At 41.7% G+C, this 13416-nt stretch overlaps 1 protein-coding gene across 2 annotated transcripts in view; it reads right to left on the bottom strand.

Annotated features, from left to right (window-relative positions):
- Nucleotides 1-3466: 3466 nt before the first annotated feature.
- The window catches only part of LOC134353405 (interleukin-13 receptor subunit alpha-2-like), a 73609-nt gene continuing 63659 nt past the window's right edge, over nucleotides 3467-13416 (bottom strand). For both annotated transcript variants that reach the window (XM_063061431.1, XM_063061432.1), the window contains 2 exons: nucleotides 7966-8002; nucleotides 3467-4326 (listed from right to left, as the gene is read on the bottom strand). In XM_063061431.1, coding sequence (XP_062917501.1) covers nucleotides 4318-4326; nucleotides 7966-8002 — 46 coding nt within the window. In that variant the 3' untranslated portion in view covers nucleotides 3467-4317. The remainder of the gene's footprint in view (nucleotides 4327-7965; nucleotides 8003-13416) is intronic.

Here is a 13416-nt window from a genome sequence, read left to right as displayed (position 1 = left end):
CCCTTTAGAAAACAGATGAAGTGGAATTTCTTTAGCAGGAGGATGGTGACTCTGTGGAATCAATTGCCCTGGATGGCAGGATATCGGGTATAATTAAAGTAGAGTTTGAAAGGTATTAAAGATTATGGGGAGAAGACAGGAGAATTTGGATGTGTTGGATAATAGAACATCCATATTGGAATGGCGGAGCAGACACAGTAAGCCATATGGTCCAATTCGGCTCCTATGTCTTATGGTCTTATGGTTCTGTTCAAAATGTCCTGTCCCCATGTGTTCTGTCACTGGAGCAGAAGTCAAAAGTCAAGTTTACTGTCATCTGCCCATATATACTTATGCACAGGTGCAATGAAAAACTTACTTACAGCAGCATCACAGGCACATAGCATCAGAAATGCAACATGCACATTTTATTTTCAAGAAACAACACAATGAGAACAAAACCAAATACAGAAATTTTTCCAGTCATCATCATCATTGTGTGCCATGTCTTGTGACGTAAGCGATCGTGGTCCTACGACCATGGTTGCTCTTGGAAAATTTTTCTCCAGAGCTGGCTTGCCATTGCCTTATGGGCAGTGTCCTTACAATTCAGGTGACCCCAGCCATTATCGATACTCTTCCAAGATTGTCTGCCTAGGTTAATGGTCACATAACCAGGACGTGCGATATATACCAGCTGCTCATATGACCATCCACCACCTCCTCCCATGGCTTCACATGACCCTGATGCAGGGGGGATAAGTAAGTGCTACTCCTTGCCCAAGGGTGGCCTGCAGGCTAGTGGAGGGAAGAAGCACCTTACACCTCCTTTGATAGAGACGTATCTCCACCCCACCTCCCCTTTTTCCCATTGTTTCCATATTATTGCTGATCTCCTGATGTAAGCCTGGGCTCCTGGATTATCACGCCCACAATGAAACAAAGGACGTGACTGCATCATAGTTAAATGTCATTGACAGTAGACTCTTATCTTCACTCCTGTCACACTGGTCGCTCACCAATATGCTTACCGATAGAATTGCTGTACAGCAGATGCCATAGCATCTGTCCTGCTCCTGGCCCTGATGCACCTAGAAAACAAGGACACTTATGAATTGCTGTTTCTGGATTTCAGTTCGACATTCGCACTATTGTCCCACGGACCATGGTGAACAAACTCCTACTCCTAAATACACCACTGTGTTGGACTCCCTAACCAGCTGACCTCAGGCAGTCAGGATGCAAAACTGATCCTCCCTCCCCATCATCCTCAACACGGGCACCCTCCATGGTGGTGTGCTGAGCCCAATGCTGTACACTCTGCTCATACGTGACTGCACGGCTAGACACCTGAGCAATCACATTGTAATGTCTGCTGGTGACACGACAGTGGTGAGGTTCATCAGCAGACCCACTCATAGCCATCCTTGGAGCAACAAGCTCTCTACCTTCAGCCAGTATGTATGAAAAAATGGCTGTATTGTTTGGAATGGTGATTGCTAAGAAGTTAATCCTGCAAATGTGGAAAATGGACTCTGTGCCTACGTACGATCTGTGGCTGAGAGAACTGGCAACTACTTTACTTTTGGAGAGACTGAGACTATGTAATGAGGACAGAGGGGACATCTTTGAAAGGATATGGGCCCCTGTAATGGACTTTCTCACGGGGTGAAGACTGAGGTTTTCTGGTGTGGTGCACCTCTGCTATGTATGTTTACTTTTGCCTTTATATTTTTCTCCCTTTTGCTGCTCAATATTTAATCTGATTTTGTTATGGTTGTGGTTTTTGATGTGCTGCTTTTTTTTGTTTTTTTGTTTGTCATAAATAAATAAAAATGTGATTTAAAAAATATATAAAAAACCAATCAGATGGCCAATAGAAAGGAAATGGAAGAGCTTGAGGCCTGGTGCTGGGCAAATAACCTCTTCCTTAACGTCAACAAGACAAAGGAGATGGTTATCGACTTCAGGACAACTCGCATCACTCACACCCCCCTTTACATTGGGCGGTTCAGTAGTGGAAACTGCAAGCCGTTTCAAACTCCTGGAAATGCACATTATATACAACCTCTCATGGTCTCACAACACATCCTACACAGTCAAGAAAGCTCATTAATGTCTCTATTTTCCAAGAAGGCTGAGAGAGCCGGATTTTGCACATCCATTGTCATGAAATTCTATAGATGCGCAGTAGAGGGCATCTTAACAAGCTGGGTCATTGTTCAGTATGGAAACTGCACTGTGGCAGACAGGAAGCCTCTACAACAGGTAGTCAAAACTGCCCAACACATCACTGACACCAGCCTAACCACTATCAAGGATATATATACAGAAAGGTGCCAGAAAAGGGCCAGTAACATCATGAAGGATCCCTCACACCCTACTCATGGACAGTTTGTCCCACTCCCATCAGGGAGGAGGCTACATAGCATCCAGGTCAGGACCACCAGACTCAAAAACAGTTACTTTCACCAAGCAGTAAGGCTGATCAACACCCCACACACTACTTTATCATTTCCTGCCAGTCACCTTCCACCCTAGCGTTGCTTTATGGGCGCAGAATCAGTCTATGTATATAAGCTATCTTATGTATTTATATTTATTACCTTTTTCATTATTCCTGATGTTTTGTAGGTTTTTTGGTGTTGCATTGGATCCAGAGTAACAATTATTTCATTTTCCTGTACACTTGTGTGCAGGAAATGACATTAAACAATCTTGAATCTTATTCTCCCACTATAATGGAAGAAAATGTGATTTGCATTTGCTGCCATCTACAGGTAATGCTCATACTGCAGCTTGCAACATTAACAAGGACTGAGAATAATGCGGTGTAGGGGGACAGACTAGGAAGAATGGGGAATAGGCTAATGAGGGGAAACAAAAATGAAGGTGTGCTTGTCAACTTGTGTGTCCTCAGGTGGGTCCGTCCTCAACTGAGTGCGACGACTTTGTTTGCATAAGACCATGAGGCAGAGGAGCAGGATGAGGCCATTTGCTCTAGCGAGTGTGCCCTGCCATTCCATGCTTGCGTATGCGTGTGCACACACTGGATATGTGTGCATCTGTGTATGTTGGGGGTACCTTCATGTGTGATGTCTACTAAGGCCATGTAGATGGGCCAGATCTGTGTACATCTTGGAACCTTCTCCCTTTGGGCCCTGACCTTACTCTGTTAAGTACCTGTGGTAGGCGGCATACAGTGATCACCTCAGTCTGGAAGCACAAACAAGTAATGAACCCCACGGGATTGCCTAAGGTGAGATTCTTTTGTTGCATGATTTAAGGTGAGAATTTTGATAGAGTATCAGCCTACAGTTCTGAAACGCTGACATTTAGGATGATCGACTTATTTTCACATTATTTGGTTCTAAGTGTGAGGCTCATAAGAACCATTTTGTAATAAAAGATTAGGTCAGAAACTAAACTGATGATGTGGCAAAATAGAAATGCTATGTACTCAAAAAAAAGTCCTTAATATAGGAGTTCAAAGTTCAAAGTAAATTTATTATCAAAGTATGCCTATGTCACCAGAAACAGCAAAACAGAGACAAAAGCATTTGATTTATTTAAATTCTGTTACTAGTTAATTGTTACATTAATACATTTAAGATCAACTTTAATCACCGCATCCATTTACATGTATTAGTAATTTGCTGTGACATTGTAAACACAAGAGATTCTGCAGATGCTGGAATTCCAGAGCAACAGCCACAAAATTCTGGAGGAACTCAGCAGGTCAGGCAACAACAATAGAAAGGAATAAGCAGCCAGCATTACGATGATGGTAATCATCAGGTCAATGATGCGTCTTGGCCAAAAACTTCGACTCTTCATACCTCTCCAGAGATGCTGCCTGAGCTGCCGAGTTCGTCCAACATTTTGTGTGTGTCACTCTGTGACATTGTGTCCTTTTCATTTTTGAAATGTACATGCTTGTGGCTGGAGAATATTGACCCCCATCATGTGAATGTACTACTTGGATAAAAATCACCAAAAGATATAAGATAAGCAATGTTAGAACTTTCAACTTCAGCTGCCTGTAAAGGATAAACACCAGCAAGTTTCTGTTAGACCAAAAAAAAGTTGTGATCATGGTCTGTGCAGGTATGTTAAAAATACAAGGATTCATCACAGTGATTACAGAAATAAAGTCATTGTGCTGAGAGAAATGCCAGCTTTGTTTTTAGTTGCTAATATCTATCATGTGAAGCAATGGCCTTCTGAACTGTAAATGCAGAGAGATGGTTGTTCTTTAATACCAACATCCATTATCCTTTGGAAGCCTGTTGAAGTGATGCCCTTTGAAACCCTTCAGGTGCGAGATTGGATCATTTCTCAAGGTTCCTGTGGAAAACAACACAGGAAACGTTCAGTTGGTAACAAAGTGGTGTGGGATTCATCTCAAGATGGCATCCTGGCTCCAGGATTCTATCGCAATTTCTTTAAATTCTAGTTTTCACTTCAGAATAGTTTTGGCGAATCTTGAAGCTTAAAGATCCACTTTATTTGTCACACGTACATTGAAACATACTGCAAAATACGTTATTTGTGTCAATGATCTACACAGCCCGAGGATGTGCTGTGGGCAACCCATGAATGTCACTATGCTTTTGGCTTCAACATAGAGTATCCACAACTTACTAATCGGTATACTTTGCAACGTGGGCAAAAGCCAGAGTCCCCAGAGGAAACCCATGCAGTCACAGGGAGAATGTACAAGTACCTTACAGGCAGCATCAGGAATTGAGCCCTGATTGCTGGTACTGTAAAGCATTATGCTAACATCTCTGCTATTGTGCTGCCTATGTATCTTACCTGAACCAATAAAGCAGCTTTGTTCCAAAATTTGCATTTGAGTGCTTGTAAGTTCAATGGGGAGTGTGCAGAAAAAGAACAACCCTTTTTGGAGAGAATGGAAGGATGAAACTAGACCCATCAGAGCATGGAAGCAAGCTCTTCAGCCCAGCAGGCTGCTGCTGACCCAGGTGCCCCATTTTGCCCATATTCTAATCCTTTCCTACCCATGTCCCAACCACTTCATCTGGCTCATTCCATATAAACACTGCACTTTGCGTTAAAAAATTGCTCAAATTCTTATTAAAATTTTCCACTCTGGCCTTAAAACAATGCCCTGTAGTTCTTGATTCCCTAATCCTGGGATAAAGACACTGAATTGACCCTAGTTATGTCCTTCATGATTCTAAGATTATCTCAGACTCCTATAGTACAAGAAAGAACAGGCCTAGCTTATCTAACCTCCCTATAGCTTAATTCTTCAAGTACTGATAACATCATTATAAATCTCTTCTCTACTCTTTCTAGAGAAGGGGTTCCCAACCTTCTTTATACCGTGGACCAAAACCATTAAGCAAGAAGTCCATGGACCCCAGGTTGGGAACCCCTGTTCTTGATAAATAAATACTCCATGTACAGCCTTGCCTGTGCCCTGTACAGCTGCACCACAATCTCTCAAATTTATACTCAATGCCCTGATCACTGATTCACCTTCTACCTAATTTTTAACATTCAAGAGAAAACGGTCCTAGACACAATTGTTCACGACGGTTCTTGGGGTCCAAGTCCATGGGGTGCATGCAAGTAGAAAGGGTGGCAATGAAGGTTTATGGCATATTTCCCTTCATTGGTTGGGTCAAACTGAGGGTCAGAGCAAGGAAATCATGTCACAACTATATAAAACATTGGTCAGGCCACACTTTGAGTATTATGTGCGGTTCTGCTGGCCCTATAACAGGAAGGATGTGGACGCTTTGCAAAATGTCCAGAAGAGGTTTTGCCAAGATGCTGCCTCAGTTAGAGGGCATTAGCTATAAAAAGAGGTTGGACAATACTGGGATGTTTTCTCTGGACCATCATAGGCTGAGGGAAGAAATGATCATTTATAGAATTATCTGAGGCATAGATAGTGTAGACCAGGGATCCCCAACCTTTTTATACCATGGAACCCCTACCATGGACCTCAGGTTGGGAACCCCTGGTGCAGACAGTCAGAATCTTACCCCCAACCCATGTCAAGTTCTAGAGGACATACATTTAGGTGAGAAGAGGGAAGTTCAACTGAGATCCACGTTGTTGTTCTTTATTTAGGAACTGGTGCCTGGAGCAGGTCGCCAGGGGCAGTGGTGGAAACAGATATGAAAATGGCAAGTAAGAGGCTGTTACATAGACAACATGAATATGCAAGGAGTGGAGGGATGTGGGTTGTCCAAGCAGAAGGGATTTAGTTTAATTCAGCAGAATCAGAGCACTACAGCCAAGAAGCAGGCCCTTTGGCCCATCTAGTCTGAGCTGAAATATTGATCTGCCTAGTCCCATCGACTGGCACCCGGACCATACTCCTCCATACCCCTCCTATCCACGTACCTGTTGAAATTTTTCTTAAATTTTGAAGTTGAACCCACATCCACCTCTTCTACTGGCAGCTCATTTCACACTCTCACCACCCTCTGAGTGAAAAAGTTTCCCCTCAAGTTCCCCTTACAGCAGTTCACCTTTCACCCTTAACCAATGACCTCTGGTTTTAGGCTCACCTAACCTCTGTGGAAAATACCTGCTTGCATTTACCCCATCTATCCCACTCATAATTTTGTATACCTCTATCAAATTTCCCCTCAATCTTCTATACTGTAGGGAATAAAACCCTAACCAATTCAGACTTTCCCAGGAACTCAAGTCCTAAAGTCCCAACAACATCCTTGTAAATTTTCTCTGCACTCTTTCAATCACATTGATATCTTTCCTGTAGGTAGGTGACCAGAAGTGGACAGAACACTCCAAACTGAGCTTCACCAACATTTTATACAACTTTAACATAGTTCAGAGTAGTCATTGCTCTGAATATTCTGAGGTATGAAGAGGGCATACCACATTTGCAAAAGATCTATACACGCTGCCAGATATAAGAAGGCTGGAAAATCATTGATATTATTAAAATTTCCAAAATATTTTTCAGAATTACTAATGTCACTCAGACCTTGAGATCCAACTTCTTAACTTTACCATAGGCAGCTGTAAGAGTGAACCAAACCAAATTAACCTCTATTCCTCTGGAATTAAGAAAGGTGGATTTATAGTGAGTCACATGAATAGATGGTGACACTAGATACTGCTATCCGTTGTGAACATCCTTGACTGAGTAAGAACTGTTCTATTGACAGATCAATAACCAGTCATCACAGATTTAAGGTAAATCACTAAATTTAGGAGGCACTTAAACAGACAAGGCCTAGATAGATAGTGCCACAATGTTAGCAAATGTGATTAGTGTGCATGGGTATAAAAGCCCGTACAAATGTGATGGGCCCAAAGCCCTGTCTCTGTGGTATATGATCCTATGACTCTGTGACAAAAGAACCAGAGTGATGAACTACAACCTCAGTTCCCCAATCCCACATCAAAAGGCCGAAGTCTGTGAGCCAAAAGACCACCCCACTTAAACTTAGTAACATACACAGAACGCCCGAGGAACTCAGCTGGCCCTGCAGTATCTATAGGAAGGAATAAAGAAGTGACATTTCAGGCTAAGACCTCCATAAGTCCCGCTGAAGGATCATGGGCCAAAACATTCTCTCTTTATTCCTTTTCATTAATGCTGCCTGACCTGCTGAGTCCCTCCAGGTGTTACTGTTACTCTGGATTTCCAGGATCTGCAGAGTCTCTTGTGTTCACTTAACCTTACCTGCCTTTTTATTGGACAAAATTCCCTCCGATTATCCAATCAGTGAGACTGGTCTTTTCAAAGTCCCCGCTCTCTCCCCAAGAAACTGGGCCGTTAACCCAACCTTTACACTGAACCCTCTCCACTCCTAAACTGGTCCAGTCCAAAGTGACCACTCCAGCTGATCCAGCCTTCTTTCTATAGGCTGCTAATAATTAATTAGCCAATAACCTATTAACTAACAATTAGTTTCTTGCTGCTTTTAAAGTCCCATATAGTGAAAATCGTAAGCAAGCACCGGGACTCACCATTTTTAAAAACCTCTCCGGTTTCTGCTGGAAACACCTGCAAAGAGAAACTCAGAATTAAGTTTATTTGAGCAAATAAAATATGAATATTCCAGTCTTTGGGGAGTTATGCTTTAAATCAGAAAACAAAACTTTCTGAACTTGTGAGAAAATTCAGTTTAAAAAAAAGTTAAATCATATTCAGTAAAACAAAGCAGACACCCTTCATTACCCAAAACATTGACTGTACTTTTTTCCATAGATGCTGCCTGGCCTGCTGAGTTCCTCCAGCATTTTGTGTGTGTTGCTCAGATTTCCAGCATCTGCAGATTTTCTGTTCTTTGTGACCCTTTATTACATATTTAAATATGTCAAAGGTTTCAAAACATGCTTGTACTGGAGGGCAGGAAGCCATAAACAGATTGACCACAGTGGTTAGTATATAATCTTAGCTGGGTCATCTTTTTAAAAAGGAAATGTCAAAGGTCTAGCTGACACAGAAGATTCAACCACAGGTCCTTCATCACACAATGTTGTGCTGACTTTTTAACCTACTTCAAGATCAATCTAACTCTTCCCTCCCACACAACTCTCCATTTGTGTTTCATCCATGTGCTAGGTGTTAAATGTCATTAATTTTCTGAAGGTGAATTGTAAATTGATTATGTGCCACTGAAACAAATGCTGTAATTCTCACCTACCTGGGGAGAAGGGTTCCTTAGCCATGAAGGAAACAAATACAGACATATAGAAGAATTAAATTGGAGCAGATATTAAGGAAAGACGTAATTAATTAACATTAGAAGAGGAAGAATGTGCTAGTAGACAGAGGGAGCAGTGGAAGTATATCCGTATTTCAACACCTTTAAAGAGCAGGAATGAAAGATAGCAAATGGAATATAGTGCAGGGAAGCGTAAAGTCATGCACTTTGGTTGAAGGAGTGAAGGCGTAGACCATTTTCTCAATAGGAAGAAAATTCGGAAATCAGAGGTGCAAAAAAAAACTTGGGAGTCCTTGTGCGGGATCCCCTAAAGGTTAACTTGTAGTTGAGTCGGTGGTAAGGAAGGCGAATGCTATGTTAGCATTCATTTCAAGAGGACTAGAACATAAAAACAAAGATGTAATGCAGAGGCTTCATAAGGCATTGGTCAGACCACACTTCAGAATCAGGTTTACTATTACTGGCATGTAACGAGAAATTTGTTAACTTAGCAACAGCAGTTCAATGCAATACGTAAGTATGAGTATACTTATACATGAGTATAAGAGCAAAGAGGTCCTTCTGCAGCTGTACAGGGCCCTGGTGAAACCACACCTGGAGTGCTGTATGCAGTTTTGGTCTCCAAATTTGAGGAAGGACATTCTTGCTATTGAGGGAGTGCAGCGTGGGTTCACAAGGTTAATTCCCGGGATGGCGGGACTGTCATATGTCGAAAGATTGGAGCGACTGGGCTTGTATACTCTGGAATTTAGAAGACTGAGAGGGGATCTTATTGAAACATATAAGATTATTAAGGGATTGGACACGCTGAAGGCAGGAAGCATGTTCCCGCTGATGGGTGAGTCCAGAACCAGAGGCCACAGTTTAAGAATAAGGGGTAGGCCATTTAGAACGGAGTTGAGGAAAAACTTTTTCACCCAGAGAGTGGTGGATATATGGAATGCTCTGCCCCAGAAGGCTGTGGAGGCCAAGTCTCTGGATGCTTTCAAGAAAGAGATGGATAGAGCTCTTAAAGATAGCGGAATCAAAGGTTATGGGGATAAGGCAGAAACTGGATACTGATTGTGGATGATCAGCCATGATCACAGTGAATGGCAGTGCTGGCTCGAAGGACCGAATGGCCTACTCCTGCACCTATTGTCTATTGTCTATAATCTAGCAAAAAGAAAAAAGAATAAAATTTAAAAAATAAATCCATAAAATTTTAAAAAAATAATAAATAAACAAGTAAATCAATTACATATATTGAATAGATTAAAAAAGCGTAAAAACAGAAATACTGTATATTAAAAATAAACTGAGGTAGTGTCCGAAGATTCAATGTCCATTTCGGAATCGGATGGCAGAGGGGAAGAAGCTGTTTCTGAATCGCTGAGTGTGTTGTGAGCAGCTTTGGGCCCATTGTATGAGAAAGGAGAGGGTTCATAGGAGATTCACAAGAATGATCTCGGGAATGAAAGTATTAACATATGAGAGTGTCTAATGGCTCTGAGCCTCTACTTGCTGGAGGTTAGAAGAATGAAGGGGGATCTCATTGAAACCTACCAAATATTGAAAGGCCTAGAAAAAAATGGACGTGAGGAAGTTATTTCCAAAAGTGAGGGACTCTAGGACCAAAGGGCACAGTCTCAGAATAGAGGGGCATCCATTGAATACAAATGAGAAGGAATTTCTTTAGCCAGGGGAATTTATTGCCACGGAAGGCTGCGGAGGTTACGCCATTTAGTATATTTAAAGTGGAGGTAGATAAATTCTTGATTAATAAGGGTTATGGGGACAAGGCAAGCAAAAGGTGCCAAGAGGGATATTACATCAGCCACGATTGAATGGTGGAGTCAGCTTGATTGGTTGACTGGCCTAATTCTGCTCCTATGTCCTATGGTGTTATGGTCTTATATAAGCAGTTCTTGGTCTCAGGAAATCACTACAAGCTCATTTGCCGTGTAAACATTTTAAGCAACCAATTTGTGCATAGCAAGAAATCACATCCAACAGTAGCAATAACAAAGTTTTAATTTGTTTATACAGCATTGATTGAAGGATAAATATTGGCCAAGTTCCGTTAGGGTGTCCCTTGGCATCTCCTCTCTACAAATGTTAATGTTTGCTTTGAAATATGTCCAATGTGTGTTTTATGATTTAACTCAGCACTGAGCATTTCCATCACTATTTTGGAGCTGTAGTATAGAACTGTTGTAAAACAAATTCAACATTGTGGAATGCAAGCAATTTCAGTAAACTTCATATTCTTGGCACTGATGTGTTTGGTCACCTCTCCCTTGAGAGTGAGTGGGGTTAGAAGTAGCCCATAAAGGATAAAATGTAAACGCCTGGACAGTGAAGGGGCCTGTACATGAATTGTTGGTTCCCTTGTCCTCCTCACATCTATCAAACTGAAGTGCTGACTTTATTTTACCTACTGTATTTTAGATAAATTTGTTCAGTGTTTCAAGTGCTTCCATTCCCAGATTTCTTATGTTCTGTTCTAACATTTAGTTACTAACACCAGCAGTTTTTCTGAACTCTCACTAACTCTGCCTATTCACTGAAACTCTCAGAATTTATTGGAATAAACAGAATGATTCTATTCTTTGAAGCGCATCAAGAGATTGGGTCCTGTAATGCTTGAAATCTCAAAAGTTCAAAGTTTAAGGTAAACTTATCATCAAAGTACACATATGCGACCATATACTACCCTGGGATTCATTTTCTTGTAGGCATTCACAGTAGATACAAAGAAACACAATAGAATCAATGAAAAATTACACACCAAGACAGACAAGCAACGAATGTGCATAAGACAAACTGCAATGACAAAAAAGAACAAATAATAATACCAATAAATAAATATGTAATAAACACTATTGAGAACACGAGTTGAGTCCTTGAAAGTGAGTCCATATGTTGTGGAACAGTTCAGTGCCGAGGTGAGTGAAGTTATCCACTCTGGCTGAAGTGATTGCTGAAGTGTAAAAACTGTTCCTGAACCTGGTGGTGTGGGACCCAAGGCTCCTGTACCTCCTTCCCAATGGCAGCAGTGAGAAGAGAGTATGGACTGGATGGTAGGGTCCTTTGATGATAGATGCTGCTTTCTTGTGGCAGTACTCCTTGTAGATGTGGCCAGGTTATGAATTTTACGTGATTAATACAATTCTTAGAGATCCAACTAAGATGGAGGCAAAGGACAAAGTGCTTTGCTGTTAGGCCTTGCGTTTTCAATTTCCCTTTCCTTATTTTTTTTTAAGAATTATACTGGTCTAGGAAAAAAGTTGAGCAGGACTTAATCAAAACAGACAACATATTGTGAAAAAAATGCTGAAAACAAAATATTCGAGGATCAAGAATAAACTTTATTTGCGGTATACATTTACATGTGTTAGAAATTTGCTGGAGTGTTTTGGGGTAACATGCAACATCAAGCAACATTCAACACTTACAAAGAATTATATAAAAAATAAAGTTTGAGGGTAAAATACAGATATGAAATAAAATATGATTATATTCAGCAACTTCCAAGAGGACCACAAATGTCGTATGGTTTGGAGGCTTGCTTGCCTCAAAGACCCAGAGAGCTAGGGCCTTGTGCTTTGGATCTTGGTAGGGTTACCCATGCCAAACGGGTGAAAAGGTAGAGGCCAGAGTGGTCACATAGATAACAGCACATGCAAGAGAAAACTCAGTACCTCTGGTGAACAGGGTGGACTCAGAGTCAGCCAGGTAGAGACCGGGACCATGACCCTCAATGTCGAATCTCCTTCTCCCGTCGAGGCACATGGTGTTGACTGCCAGCACCAGCAGGTTCACCTGCCTGGGCAGCATCATTCGGCAGGACAGTGCGACCAAGAACAACATGCAGAGCAGACTCAGCAAGGCGAGAAACTTCTTCAGATCAATGAGCGACATATGGGGATCGACCAAGTACAGCGTCCACACCAAGGAGAAGCTGTACCAGAGCTGTGTAATGTCCATACCCTTGCATGACAGAGAGCGACCTTGTCAAGCTGATGTCATTCCACACTATGAGTCTCTGGAAGATCCTCCATACTTTCTGGCCAAGGAAGATCTAACCGTGCCCTACTCCTTCAGTGTCGTCAAGAAGACATGGCCACAATCACCATGAGGAAACATTGAAAATGGATTGGGCACATGATGAGAGGAGAGGCCGACTCCATCATCAAAACAGCACTTCATTGGACGCCTGAAGGGCAGAGGAAATATTGGAGGCCAATGGCAACTTGGTGCTGTGCTGTAGAAGCAGAAATGGAGACACCTGGGTCACAAAAGAGAAGATGGCTAAGGACAGACAGAGGTGGAAAAATTTCATTGCTGCCCTAAATGCCAGCGGCATAAGTAAATTCAGCAAGGTAAGTATCACCTATGAAAAGAAAAACAGAGTCAGTGCTTCTGATCTAAGGCCCTTTGTCAGAACTGAGTGAGTGAGAGCTTGTTTTAAGTTGCAAAGTGTACGGAATGAGATAGGACAAAGGAAATACCACCAGAAGGGTGAAATCAGGATTACCACGGTGATGTAGTTGATGAAGCCATCTGATAGATGGGTTAATGAGAGTGTGTCAAAAGAGAAGGCAGAGGAACATGTAAGCACTGTGAAATGTAGATCAAACATTAGGAAATATAAAGCAGATCAGAGAGAAGAGAGGAACTGCATTAATATGGTACAGATTCGATGGACCATATGGCCTAATTCTGCTCCTATGTCTTTTGTTCTAATATCACTGATAGATGACCACAG

Source organism: Mobula hypostoma, chromosome 10, assembly GCF_963921235.1.
Source record: "Mobula hypostoma chromosome 10, sMobHyp1.1, whole genome shotgun sequence".
Lineage (NCBI taxonomy): Eukaryota > Metazoa > Chordata > Chondrichthyes > Myliobatiformes > Myliobatidae > Mobula > Mobula hypostoma.
This window is presented reverse-complemented; position numbering and strand designations above follow the sequence as displayed.